Raw genomic sequence first — 15,492 nt, forward strand, 5'->3', positions numbered from 1 at the left:
TGAAAAATGTGTAAACTCTCCTGAACGTTGTATGTTTTTTGAAAAAACCAACCCTGCCCAGGTTGATAAAACCCATGTGGATTTGACATGGTTCCCACAGGATGACCTAGCGGCATCATATACGCATGCGTTGAGACATTTCTGTATCTTAGGTTTCACACTGTCATGTATAATTTGTGCCGTGAGAGAAAATGTACATGTTAAATTTTAGATAAAACATAATGAGATATTAAACTAAAAGGCAATCAACTGTTTCGAAATGTTGTTTTTCCTTCATGTTATTTTTATTTCAATAACTATGGGGCTTATACCCGTGAGAGAGTCATTAACGTTTTCGAAACCAGAAATTTCACAGCCGAGGGCAGACTTCAAGTCTTGTAGCCATATTCAACACATACTGCCGCTGTTCAGAAGATTGTGTTGATATCTTAGGTAAAAATAATTAAAAACAAACAAAACAATGTAGATTAGGGAAGGTAAAATTATCGCAGGTTAAAAGCTTCCTGAATAGATTATTGCCTTAGATCGGAAAAGTTTTCAGCAAGACAATCCATCATTGGACCATGCCATAAGAAGTCACATCAATGCTGTATTTACAATTGATTAGGAAGGCACTCTGTAAACCATATTTATCTCGTGTTCGTTCTGATATCGCTCACCGAGAAATTACCTTCTCTATTTGAAGCATTGTGTCACCATCATGCTTACCTGGTTGTCTCTGGACCAGTGTAACGTACTGATACAGAGGGCACATCATCGAATTTATCCGTTCCACCAGATCGTTCGGCTAAAACCTGTACGGTATGAGTCGCTTTCGCCAGTTAACAGTTTGTGTTGAAACAAGGACAAACATTCACAGATCAGGGGAGTTGAACGTCGTTAAAGCATGAACCGGACTAAGATTATGTCTGTCAGCTTTAACCCTTACAGAACACATTCAGAATACATGTGAGAGTGTGAGTTGGTAAGACGTAAATACATGCTATTTAGAGCCACAAAACAACTGATGTAGGATAAGTCAGAGGGCAGTGTAAAGTGGCGATGCTGGACGCCGTCCGTTTGTGAACCTTCTATCCATCTTTAAATTATGGGCGAAATCTTCTTTTTTATCACGGTATTTACAACGGTCGGAACAACACCCCTTGCCTCCCAAACACGGAAACTGGTTCCCCGGAATGGTTTAACATTCTCTGTGACGTAGAATGTGGGGAAATTGAAAATAGGCAGCTGTCAGAACGATATCAAGTTTGCATCAGAACTCCCGATCCGGGCACGCACGGCATCTTAGTCATTAGGCTAGCTAGAAGCCGAGATAGCAGATAGGAATTGTCCTAGATCGATTCCACTCGATAAACTTATGTGTGGCCTTTCGGGATGTTTTTAGTACAAAGTTCACCATGGCGGAGTATTATTTATGCAATCAGCCAGGAAAGTGATTTTTCGGTCGCATTTGTATTGTATCTCATAGAATTTGTTTGACATTTTGTGTTTGAATCAAGTGTTGGGGTTCATTTTGCTGGGATTTCGCATATTTTCGCGCACATAGTCAAGTAATTTAGTCTGATGGTATCATGGATTAAAAGCATCACAGCAACCCTGACGTTGATACTTATCGCTACGCCATACTAGATTAAGTAATGATTACGGACTAGGTCCTTATCGTTCATCTCCAGAGATACGTTTATTACTGCGCAAGTCCAGAAATCAGCAAATTCGTCTTCTCAAAATACATGCGTTGCATCTTCAAGGAAGTTCTCCACCGTTGTCTAGATATTGCATACCAGATCAACATTAACATTATTTCCTCGTATTTCCCAGAGCAAAATGATGTATGTGTCCAGATGTATGTATGAATGTATGCGTTATATATTTGAACCATGCGGCGACCATATCACCTGCCGTTCACTTATGCCAACGGTAATGCCTTTAACATCCATTCGTTAATTAACACACATACACGTACACATATTTTACACAATAACTCATTTATCAAGTCCTTGAATGGTAAAATTCGACAGTTGGTCAATTTATCATGTTCAGGCGATTCATATTAATTTGCATATTTATTTATTTATTTTGTTATTCATTTAAACTTGGTACCGTAGGGCGCTGTCATGAATCCAAGAAGCAAAAAGAATGTCGCTGCTTGTTGTATTTTTGATATAGAGTAATATGACAACCTGATCTTGATATCGCAAGTCGAGTGCAAATCACTTTACCGTATAAGAAGCACTTTGCATATCCCGTGCATGTGTTTATCTTCACGTTGCAATGATATCGGATAACTGTCCGGTAACACCTTAAGATACAATTTTATTGGTGCGGGAGTTTGTAATAGTTGAAGGCAAAAATTCCGTCTCAATTCGGGTACCCGCTTTCCCTATAGGGTCGGTTGATTCCCTCTCAAATTTCCTTAATCTGAAACACAAGGGGAAGGGATTACAATTTTTTTAATCCATAGCGACATACGATACTAATTATCAATGGCCCTTTGTAGAACGATTTGATTCTGATGTGTACCTGTCAATCAGGAGCCGGACAAAAAGCCCAGCAGAGATGATTATATTAATGCGAATATCAGATTATAATGGATCCTTGTAATCTTAGTGACATTTTGCACACACCGAACCACGGTAGATAATAACTATTATGCTTCATCGTCACCAGTATCGACGATCAAAGGTATATATATATATATATATATATATATATATATATATATATATATATATATATATATATATATATATATATATATATATATATATATATAAGTATACTTGAGATGTACAGATAGCTCCCAGTGTTGTTCGTAGCGTGGTTTGGTAATAACGTATGAATAAATTTACACACGTCTACTGATTGGTTGTATATTTTCTGTTTATTCTGTTGGTAATTTTGATACAACGGTTCGTCCAAAAGTAGGACTTCATCAGGTTGAAGATGTCTACAAAGGGAGAATACAGACAAATACTTGTCTGTCGCAAAAAAGTTTACTTCATCCTCATCATGAATATCTGTTGCAAAGCCGCAGAACATAATAAAACAGGCTATTTGTACGTCCGGTTCGGTCCGGACATACAGAAAACCTACTTTCTTTCCATGAAACATTTACTGTCACCATGGAAACTGTTTATCGAATATACCGAACGCGTTTAACACTTCCGCACACGAAATTTTAATTTATTAGCTATGAATGATATTCTTACGACTTTGCGCGAAAATAAACGGATGGGTTCCAGTTTGGTCCACAATTCCAATTAGAAGCTAGCCCCTGCCTCTCATCATGGTCGTTGTATGGTCCGCTGAAGCTATATCATCTGAAAGATTGTGATTTAACATTAGACTGAACTCACTCTTTCATCAGTTACGTAGGACCATTACTATATCTAGCGTAGCTTTTCTAAGCTCTTCTGCTTTGACCTTGGAAGACTTACAATTGCCCAGACTCTTCCCCTCTAGGCTGACTACGCCTGTCCTATTTCTTTCGCTCAAATGTCTGAAGATTTTTTGAAAGGAATTCAAACAGCTTAATAACATTACGGACAAATCATTTCAGTCTGCGCCCTCCCTTCTAGCTAACATCTAAACTAGTGAGACAAGGATATTCGAAAAGTAGAGATCTTTTAAAAAATTCTGTGGCAGATATAGAAATAAGGTGGACAAATATGAGACTTCCCTCACTCAAATTATGGGTGACAGTATGTCTAACTATGACTTAATTAAGTGATTCATTAAATTGCATCACTCACAAATCTGTCCAGCTTGGACCAATCATGACTAGTGTCACATGCTAGCTTTGGTACGCTTACCCATACATGGCGCCACCACTTTCTATGAGTGGTTCAGGATGGTTCAAATTAATATTGTCATGTCGCATCTGAATAATGATCACTAAGTGATGAACTCGAGATAATTCAAAGCAGGTTTATGAAGAAAAGCAAATAACATGATAAACTGACTTCACGATGACAGATACAATTATAAAAGACTTTTGTTATAAATATGCAATTAATAGATATAGTCTCGAAACTCGAAACGGGTCATTAATCCAGATCCCCGATTGCTTTATTATGCTCCACAGAAAAATGGAATTATGGTATCACCATATTTGTTGATGATGATGCTCACTATTCAAATAGAATCGTCGTAGTTTCCGAGTAGGGCCGTTTTCGGAGTTCATCGCTGCCTGCAAAGCCTTTTAAAGTGTTGCCGGCGTACTTAGTTACGTCATGGCTTGATCTTTCCAACTATAAACGCCGGTGTCTTACAAGCTTCACAGTACAGACAGTTAAAATTCCAGCTTAATGAGATTCCTTACATCGTCCTTTAATTCGGGTAATGCCGATTACTTAAATATGCGTGTGTATGACATGTTATAAAATGATGTCTCAGTCTCCGATCTAAAATTTGCATTCGATGGGGTCTTGAATTTGTGTCACACTTTTCCATAATTCCTGGTTTGCCGATGTCTAAGTGATGCACAAAACAACTGAAACCACTTCAGTATCTGTATAAATATCATGAACACGTGGGAATCTTTCGAGAAGTTGTTTAAATCCCCAGACAACGTGGTTGTTCGCTTACCTTAAACTTTGAGAGAAAAGTTTCAGAGACCTCAGAACGAGGCGAGCTAGCTCCGCCCTTGCAACTTGCGCACCTTTAATGCGCATCAGCTTTGTTATCGTCTGCCAACCTTAGCTGACAGCGCACGAGTACGGATGCATGTCCAGTGAACGGCCGAAATGTCACGTCGAAAACAGTTAAATCCGAAACCGCTAAAACGTAAGTATTTTCAACTTTATGGCTGGTGTTCCTTGAAAGCTTGAATATATTTTTTTGTGTTTAAGGTAAACTTGTTACGGCGCAGCCAGAGTCGGCGATTGTGGTTGACGTTGTGTTCGTTTACGTTAAATTTGTGCTGTGTACTGTGTGTGTATATTCACAAATTCGACTGCTATTTGATTGCTTGGCGGGAAAGGCGAGTGCGCTCGCTCCATTAAATGCGAATTTTTCGTGTCGTATAAACCGATTTGCTTCGTTTACAACTTGGGCACGAGGTCAGTGTGTCGTGTCAGATTTCCAAACGGCGTATAAGCGAGTGAAGGACGATTTTTCTGGTTGCTCTCACCCGATATCATAGACAGGCGAACTCTTCAAACAAACAAGATGGAAGTCAACTTTCACTTGATCGAGTCGAGAGTTTAAAATTCGGAAGAAATGGGGTATCGCGACCAAAAATAGGCATGGAGACCAGTGGACCGAGCAACAGATAAGAACAGAAACGTCAGTTTACTGATAATTTCAGATGCATAGCGTGTCACGGGGCGTCCTCAGATTTTCAGAATTGATAACACAAATAGATCCATTTGGCGATAAGGAGGGCGAAGTGTTATCATATGGATTTTAAGAGGCCTATAGGAGGGACTTGCAATAACCAATCCAACTCTCATCCACAACAAGAAGCATAAAAAATCACATGAAAGTGATAGTAGATAAATATATGTTATTTTGACTGTGGAAACTGAGCTGTGATCTCCGGATCGTGTAATTTCCACGGTTCAATAAACATTGAAAGAAAGGGGTGATGTGTCATCCCGTAAAAGTCAACTTGCTTCACCAAGTCAGAATAGATCCTATCATGCCAATGAAAACTTCTGGGACCTAGTCAACTTTTATTTCTTATCCAATCGCCACGTAACTTCAGGGAATAATAAGATAAAAAACAAAAAATCTCACAAGCTATCACTTTTCTGAACGTTCGTCATTTCACTCGCAAGCCACATGGACCAGATCAGCGGCACTAGTGCTGCACAGTGTACTGTTATAAATGGAAAACACCCTCCTGTTTTGACAAAAAATGTCATCTATGGTTTGACAAGAGAAGACACAAAAACGTAACTTCTCCTTCAGAATTCTCTCGGAATAAAAAGTGATCATGTGTTCAATCGGTTTCTACGGCGCGAATTTCATGCCAGTGGTTACGAGTAGGTTTCACAAACTGGGCGGCAGCGGAAAGCGCCTGGAACCGTGAAACCTAGCTGGAGGCAAAGAATGGTTATCTTTACCACCCCGAACTGAGTCTTGGCTGCTTTCAAAAATTGTAGTCTCATGTATCTACCTCTTTATGTGCCAGTATTAGATGAAGGTGTGTTCTATACTTGTCTATGAAAACATTTTTATAAAAGAACAACATATTTTAAAACTTATTTTCAACATTGCAGTGATATTAGAGGATGCAATGTTTTTGATTGGCATAGGTAAATAAGCTTTGTCAGTGAGGTTTTGGGATGAAACTTTTTCACTGCCAAAAAGTACCACAATAGATAGTTCTGGAGTATAGACTATTCAGCAGTAAGTCATAGGGATATTTTACTGTCCTGCTGCATTGCAGTCTTCTCAATCATAGGTTTTTGATTATAAAAGTTGAAAATTGTGTTCACTCCTTACATTTTAGGGATTTGTGTCTTTCATCATTTGAATTATATATTCCACTTTGTGATTTCCAACAATGCTGTACATAAATTTGAAAAATTAAAATGATCAGGATTCTTAACTTACATACAGTGGTATATTGCTTTTCTTCTGTGAGCAAAAAGTTCACGCTAAATAGTTTATTGTCATAATTGCAATGCTTCTTGATCACCTTTTTCAAAGCAAGTTAGATTAAGTGATTGTTCACTTGTTCACCAAGTGTAAAAAAATAAAAAAAGTGCTCACAAAAGGGAAACATGTTTTTGTTTATCTTTCTAAATGTTGAGATGATCTGTAGATTGTATCTCACTGTAACTTTTTTGACAAGTAGACCACTTGAAAAGCTTGTCATAATTGATGCTTTCAGTCCTATCATCATGTACAATCCGCAGTGTTTATAACTCCTCCTTTGAGTACTATGGCTGAGATTTATCAGGACAAAGTTCTTGACATGAATTGTCTATTACAACTTTTCATAAACAGTCATTACAATCATAACCATCCTTATACTGGTAAGCCCACTTTTATTCAATCATGTACACTGCTTATTTGTAGTCTTCACAGTGAAATCAGATGGCAATACTGGCTTTTATCAAGAGTAAATATTAATCTATCAATCACTCTTCACAGAAACTGGCCACTTGCCTTGAAATAGCCAAAATGTATTACTAGACTAGTCAAGAAGTATTATTTGTGTAAAATCTTTTTAAAAGTGATTTGTTGCAGATTGTCAAGCTTTAAAAAATGACATGTTGCAAAGATATCATTAATACCTTTCAAGTATGTAATTTTCATTGAAAAAGATAAAAATTTTAAAAGAACAATTTCTGTCATTGAATGCTATAGAATATTTTTGCATTTCTCATCAATGAAAAGCCAAGAGCCACTGTTCTGAAGACAGAAAATACTGGAGGAAATGTGAACTAAAATTACAATGAATACGTTGTCTTTGTAGAAGTAACAGAAAATTTGATGCATATTTTTAGTGGAGAGAAAAATACTTCATAAAGAAACAGAGTGCTTGAATATATATTGCTGGCAGTTCAGTATTATGTAATGTTGATGGCCTCTTTATGTTATATGGTTTAAAAATATTCAGTGTTCATTTCAATTTACAGTATTGATTAAGAATTTTAGGAATGTTTATGATTATTGAATTGCTCAGTCAATAACACAAGTGTGAAACCCCCTTATTGAAATTTATATATAAACAAAGTATGATGCAAAGTTAATTTAGTAAATAACATGTCAACCAAACATGTTGAATTTTCATCAAATGGAAATGTTATGATATTGATATTGATCAGTTGTAAATAAAACTGTTGGCTTTATGTGAATTATAGAAAAACCTAGAAAAGCGCAACAATTCCATAGGAAATGCAGTGTTTAGATACCTTGCTTGTAAAATAAGAGAAATGGTAAAGAGAAAGCTGTAACTGCAATGTTTCTTTGATCCAAAAATAGTACAGTTTCTGTAGTTTGAAATCATATACCGGTAGCAGGGAACATTTAATTCACTGATTCCATTCAAAGTTATTGCACCAAATTCTCAAACCAACTGAATGTATGCTTACATTCCTTAAGGAACTAGGTTTTTCTCAGAGCATCATAAAATAACTATTTACGGAAAGAAGTGACCGTCTTTAGACTTTTTTTTAAACTCTGGGGGACATATGATTTATTCTTAATTATTCATCTCCATAGGATGTCATTTATTTTGGGAACCTTCTTTGCATACTTATTGATAACATTGACTGAATACTTGGGACTGAAATTTTAATATTTAACAAAAGCCTGGGTAGAATTTAGTCCATATACTTCCCCAGTTCAGTATTCAATTGAACAAAATTGGTGGCATGGTGTACTTGGCATGTGAATTAGCTCCTGTTTATGTGTGTAACAAAATTCTGATTATTGCCGGAGGAACGGGGCAAAAAATGATGCACTTTTGAGAAACTGCCTAAGTAGTTTCAAATGTCCATGGCTGACCTTTCTCTGTTGGAGTTCAAACCTCAGAATGCTCATGGCACAAGTTGCATAACAGAGAACAGTTACAGCCGTTGAAAATGAAGGAGTGTTGTTCTTAAATCCTGCAGGGTACATATTACATGTTCACTGGTAGGAAATTGCCACAGGCGAACTCACAAACCTAGAGAACTTTGTCGTCCATGAAATGTTAGCTTTTACTGAACAATTTACACAGTAAATATACCTAGTACAAAGCACATGTATATTTCTTGTTAATACATTTTACAAGATCAATAAAGAAAATAAACCTATTGTTGTTAGGTCAAGTATCTGTTGTTTTGTTTTTCTAATCTTATGCACACAAGTTAGACAACCTGCTGTCTTGGAATCCTAATCAGTCTGAAAGAAATAAAGGGCATGTGGATTCAGTCTCATTTTACCTTTCTCCTGAAAATCTACAATGCATAGATGACCTCCAAGAAAGGTTTCGTTGGTTTGTGATAGCTATTAGGGCAGCACATTTACTGCCACTGTGCTAGCAGAGATTGAGAATTCCCAAACTGGCCACTTTTAAAAAAATTCTTTCATAAGTCAATGTTGTTCAACTGTAACATAGTATGGCCAATCTTCCTCAGCTGGTTCACTTTTAAGCTATGTTTGAACAATTTGAGTCAGCAAAACGCCATATGTTTAATGTTAGAAGACGGTGTTGTGCAGAACTTTGATTTCACAAATGCCTCCATTTAGTCTAATTACCTATCATCAAGCTTTTGTCATGTATCTCAAACATCACCAACCAATCAAAGGAAAGCAATTTTTTTATGGTATAACTTATGTCAGTAATTTTGAACCATATGTGGTTAAGTCAATGGATTATTTGTACATAAGAGCAGTCACAACTATACACAAGGAGTCTCCCCAACATGAAGTACCATCATAATAGTTTATTTTATGTGCACAGTCTTTGTAGCCATGAGTTCTAACTCTTAGCATTAAGGTACCTCAAGGCTGTGTACACATCAAATAAAATGTTTATTCATGTGACAGCTACATTATGCATTCTTTGATTGCCTGGTTATTTACAGTGTAAAAATTTCTTTGATGTCCAACAGGAAAAGCTAAATTTACTTTTTTTGTGTGTGGCTAATAAAATATGTAGAAGTCTGTGATCAAAATGATATGTAAAGTAAAACCCCTATGTAGACTCTAGCCAAAGGTGGTGTGGAACAAAAATGTTCAGTGATGGACTCAACTTGTATCACATTATAATCAAAGGGAAATTTTGAACTTTTCTGTTTGTGAAAGAACGCTTTCTGGTTCAAGCTCCCTTAATTTCATCATAAAGTCCATAATTAATAAAACAATTACCTTCAGGTCAAAGTACAGATTTAAAGATTATTTTCCCTGCACTGAAAAATTTTGTTTTATTATCACTTGCAAGTGTTTGCTGTGATATTCTTATTGAAATTTTTTGCCACCTGATCCCAATCAAGTTTAATCTGTCATTTGACTATGTCGTCCCTCGTGATTGAAACTGACAGTGATAATTTTCTGACTACCATTTGTAACACTGCCTGGGGTGGTTAAAGTACTTGCAAAATTGGTAATTTGTGTTATTGACCAAACTGCCGCAGGGTATGTTATAACATACACTTTACTGGTCATGCATACAGCCCATGTGCTATGTATACCTAGTTAAGTCAGATACATTGTAGACAATGCTGTTATTGTGACAGTACTGTCGCATTGGATGTGTTAGCTTTATGGCATTTAATTATTAAGTACAGTTGATTCTGTAATGGTTTTACAAGGACTTTTAATTTCAAAGTCATGAGTCATTAGTCCCCAAGCTGAGATTGCTATTCCACTTACTAAGTCTTATCACTGAACCATCATTATCATTTCCCGAGTGACTAGATCTAATAATTCCCCTCAAGAGCCACCTTTTTTTATTTCGTAAACATGATATCATTTAGACCAGCGTAACAGGTCCACAAAAGGCTGCCTTTTAAGGTCACCAGGTATGGATTATATACAATTCAGTTTTGTTTTAACTTTTAATTGAATGCAGTAAAAACCCCAGGTAACCTACATTTTTCATGATGTACGTGTAATACAATTTTGTTAAAAGATAGAAAACATTTCTTCCCGGTGGAAAAAATCCTCCTCAGATTTACTATGTTAAATGTTACAGTAGACAGTGTGTAATTTATGCTATGAAGTTGATCTGTGATGTCAAAGTTGAAGTATTATTGATTCAGTCATGTTCATAAACGTGTGTTGTTGTTTGAGAATAATATTGTATATAGATGCTTATCTCTCAGTTGTGTATCTGTGGTGTTTACATCACAAATAGTTCATTGTTTACATCACAAATAGTTCATTGTTTTTATGAGCCAATATTAATTGTTCTCTTATAAAATTGCAATCAGTTCATTTGTGACAAGAGAAAGTGTTCATAGAGACACTTATACTGTCAAAACTTCTCCACTGTCTAAACTGGATGCGTAAAAGGTAGACTCACTTTTATCACCTCCCTCAATGTCTTGCATTTCAGGGCTGAGTACCTATCTTTGGCCTCTTTCTAAGTTGTGCTACATTTAGCCAAAGTCTTTCCATTTGCTTGAACTGATTGCAAATGTGATAAAGATGATAATAGTGGCTGATAATTACAGAGATAGCATATCTCTCTGCTCAGGCAGTCAATTAGAATTCCAGTCTGCCTGTGTGTTTTTCTAGATAATCAGAGAGCCAGATTTTATGAAAAAATAATGATAAATGGGGGTCGTGCTCTCAGGGCGATGCAGGAATCAATAGGCAGATCAGGTATTGAAATCCTGATAGGGTCAGATGAATGGAGTTTTTCCTCTCCTTGTTTTGTCAATGCTTTAACACTCATTGATAAAAAGCAAAGATAAGTGTCGCCTAGTCTCTGATGTGTACTGTCTGAATTCTATCTATTCATCTGCTTGCTATTAATTCAAACCTATCCACTGCCTTCTTATCAGTCACTGGTCACACACTTCAATTGCTAATGCATCAGGGAGGTTATCCCTAATTGTCACAGGCAGTGTGTGAGTTCTGCAATTAAACTCTCTTTCATTTATCTCAAGAATGACATCTGTCCTGGTGCATTGAAGAAAACAGTTTTGGATGTAATGAATTTTTCAGCAAATCAATATGATAATCTGTGCACTGTTATCTGTGTCTTTATCAAACAGGCCATAATAGAGTTGCTTGGGGGGGAATATTATATTTCTCATTTCAATGGTGTACAGACCCTTCTGTGATAAAGTTTTGCCATGCTTTCTGCTTATGTAGTCTCATGTTGATAGGATCATTGCCCCTGTCTGCATTTTTCTCTGAGACACTCTCTCTGTGTGAGAAAATTTAGCTACGGCCTAACAAAGCACTCAGTAGAGCTTTACAAGGGTCAGATAGTCATTCCAAACTCCTGTTGATCAATTAAAGATAGTGTGGTGTCTGGTTTCTGAGGCGTTTTTTGGGGGAGAGTACAGTGCAGCACTAGCCTCATTTGTTATAGTTTAAGAAACAAGGCCAATGGAGAACATGTGGCAGGGAAGTGGTCCAGAACACAGGGTGCTTTATTCAGAAAATGACTTTACTTAGATAATGCTGACTCTCAGCCAGATTGCTAAAAGAGCAGCAAACAATGGTTAATTCAGAGGAGAATCAAAACTAAATGCATACCTGTAATTTTAGCCGGTTTGAAATTTTGATGGCTGTATCAAGTGTAGCAGTGACATGATGCAGTGTAGTTTAATTGAAAAAGACAGCACACTGCTCAGCCAGATCAATCAAAAGATACCGGTATCTGTTTTCCTCAGTGAAAAGGCAAATGATAAATTGCTTTGATTCTTTAAATAAGCCAGATTATCTGTCGCTTCCTTGTCCATATTGAGGTGCACAGTGACTGTGAGCTAGGGCATTTTATCCGAGAACAACAAATCACCAAATTTACTGTTGCGTGTTCCCGTCATCAGTGCATATACAACTCACTCCGTCCATGGTTAATACTAACTTTTCTAATGGATTTTACATGTTGTGATGTAGTTTCTTCAGACTGAAGCTGATCATTAGAATGTGAAGGAATAATATTTAGCAGCAACTAGTCCATTGCGTATCAATCATATTTACAAAGAAATTGAAAGTTATGTTATTACAAATACTGATATTACTGATATTTCAAGTGATCTTGTGCTATATTTTATCACATCTCCTTTTAGAGTATGATTCACACCTACACAAAGCACTGAACACCCACATTGATGTAAGTTTATGATTACAGAAGTTTTCAAAATCATGATATCAACATTTTAGCAGTATTTGAAAAGAATATACACCTAAGATTTGCATTGCAAAGATGTCAGTTCTAATGTGATTTTCATGTTGTGCAATGATGTTCATGAGAAAACTTTTTTGACAACTTTAAATGCTACTTTTTTGCACAAATCAATAGCATTGGATATTTTTAAAGCCTATGTAGGCCTCAGAGAATGGTTAACACTAGAAAATGGAGATGTCGAAAAGTGGTAAGAAAAATATGTGTTGTGAAAGATTATTTTATGAATGAACTGTTTACTCAGTAAGTAAATGTCTGTAACCAAATACTGTTGCTTTGAAGTGTTTTTTTTATGACAATATTTATTCCATAGAATAATAGAATATTTCCTAGATACAGTATAAATTAAGGGCAAGCTGCATGTTATATGTGTTTTTGTCCAATATCACTTTTTTGCACAAACTTACCGAATTTTCAGCAATTCTTGAAATAGGGTTTATTGTTGAGCATGACAAGCAATTGTAAGTTTTGTTTTTTGCTAGTATTTCACATTCAAAAGAATATGACCACTCTGGCTAAGTTACATTGCATGAAATTGTATCGTTTCATTCTTGTAATACTGTGCAGTGAAATAGGCATTTTGTTTGGGTTTTCATTTCATCTGTCATATCATTTTTGACAAGAATATTGCTTTGGAGAATGTGCGTTTCTTGCAACACTACTTTAATGTAATTCTAAACGCTATTGATGTCAGTATACTGGAAAAAATTGCAAAACCACAGCCTCTTGTCCAATGATATTGCTGTAGCCATAGATACAAGGGAAAGAGCATTTCATAGATGAAAACACTCATCAAGAACTAATCTTAGCACTTTTAGCTTTCTGTACCCTTGCAATACCATTCTTTCAATACTCAAGGTAGCAAGCAGTTTCTTACTACAATCTTCTTCTGTTGTCTCAACACATTAGGAAAATCTTATTTGTAATACCGTCTGAGATAGTTTTATTCCAGGAAAAATCCTGTGCTGTATACCGGCACTCCGTCAATGACAGAGTAGTCACTTTAAAGTTGAAATCAGACAACTTGCCTCCCGATAACTTTGATCTGCAGAAGTTGTAAAAGTTTGTGTAAGCCATGGCATTTAAAGTGGAATGTGAGATTTAGATTATCTCAGCATTTTTGCGCTCTGAAGATAAGCATCAAGGAGACTCATAAGTGCTCATATCCTAGAAGCGACTATCTAACTTTCACTCTCTCCCCATCTAATCTGTTTACGTAGCCAAGGTCTCAGGCTGGAGCACAATGCAAAGCAAAATATGCCTGTGATTTCTGTAGGTAACTGTAAATATTTATGCTGCAAAATGACCAAGGCTGATGTATATCTTGAGTGTATTTTCTGCAAGCTATTAAGCAGCAATCCTGACGTAGGTGAACAGACTCTCCAATTTTACCCAGCTGATTTAAAGATTGCCACAGCATTTTCTCACAGAGGCACCCATAATTTACACATGCTAGCCTGCTCCGGCAAAATCTGTATGTGAATTTTCAAAATAATCTTATTTACTTAAATCTAGAAAAAAAGATTCCAGATGGAAATGTATCTGCTGTTGAGCATCTAGTTAAAACTGTGTGATTTTAGTGTGTGTTTGTTAAAGTGGCATTCCCACTTGGTAACATTCTCAAAACACATTTTTTTAATGCCAACGGTTGATATGTTACGTGGCAACTGCGCGCGGATCACGAGATACCGATAACAACATATCCTCAAAAAGGTAAAAGTTTGAATTCTGGTGGCCCACCTAAATTCAACTTCTGAACATCAAACGTTCGGCACTGGGGCCATTGTCAACTAAGCTATGGAGTACGAGTCTACGCTAACGCTGCTGTACGCCACAGAACCACTCGCGTCGGTAATTGGTCATGTCCCGTGGGGGAAAGCCGAGTCTTACTGACTTGGAGAAAAAACGGAAAACAAAGTTTGCTGATTGCACCAGAATTCGCATAGGTGACTAGCACTGATATGTGCGGTTGATACATAGCGGCCGCCGCTATGTATCGAACCACGCAAAACTGTGTGGCAGACAACAAAATGTAGTCATCAGAGGCTGCTAATATTTTACACTTAAAAACTGATATCTATGTGGTATTGGTAAAAAATATAATAGAACTGACTGAGAATAATGAAAACGACAAAAACTACGGAGAAGTTTTAAAAAAAACTTACCTGAAGTGAAGGCATAATGCTGTATATAAAGTCTTCACAGTGGGAGGTAAAATTGCGTCGTTCGAACTTACTATGGACTCCGTAGAATATCGTCAATCAGTACAACAACAAACCTTTGGGGGGATTTCGGGTCATAATCAGAAACGATCGTAAAACTTCGGGATGTGAAAAATACGCTCAGGAAATGACATGTTTTAATTGATATCTCGCGATCCGCGGGCAGTCGCCAAGTCAAATATCGACCGCTGGCATTAAAAAAATGTGTTTTAAAAATGTTTCCAAGTGGGAGTGCCTCTTTAATGGATGGCATGTAACTGCTTGTACTAGGGCTTTCTCAGTTCTTTTCAAGAGCACCCCCTGCGTTATTTCAATGCCATTTCAGAGAGAGAAAGAGAGAGAGAGAGAGAGAGAGAGAGAGAGAGAGAGAGAGAGAGCATGCAGAAATGTCAATAGCAAACCATTTACCAGTATGTTGCTAAACCTTTAGCAAAACCACTGGCTTTTCTATGCGTATGAAACGAA

The 15,492-nt window shown here is 36.8% G+C and overlaps 1 protein-coding gene across 1 annotated transcript in view; it reads left to right on the forward strand.

Annotated features, from left to right (window-relative positions):
• Window positions 1–4,673: 4,673 nt before the first annotated feature.
• The window catches only part of LOC139148402 (zinc finger protein ZFPM2-like), a 64,796-nt gene continuing 53,977 nt past the window's right edge, over window positions 4,674–15,492 (forward strand). The window contains exon 1 of the mRNA XM_070719840.1: window positions 4,674–4,785. Within this exon, the coding sequence (XP_070575941.1) occupies window positions 4,746–4,785 (40 nt within the window). The 5' untranslated portion in view covers window positions 4,674–4,745. The remainder of the gene's footprint in view (window positions 4,786–15,492) is intronic.

This window comes from Ptychodera flava, chromosome 13 (genome assembly GCF_041260155.1).
Source record: "Ptychodera flava strain L36383 chromosome 13, AS_Pfla_20210202, whole genome shotgun sequence".
Lineage (NCBI taxonomy): Eukaryota > Metazoa > Hemichordata > Enteropneusta > Ptychoderidae > Ptychodera > Ptychodera flava.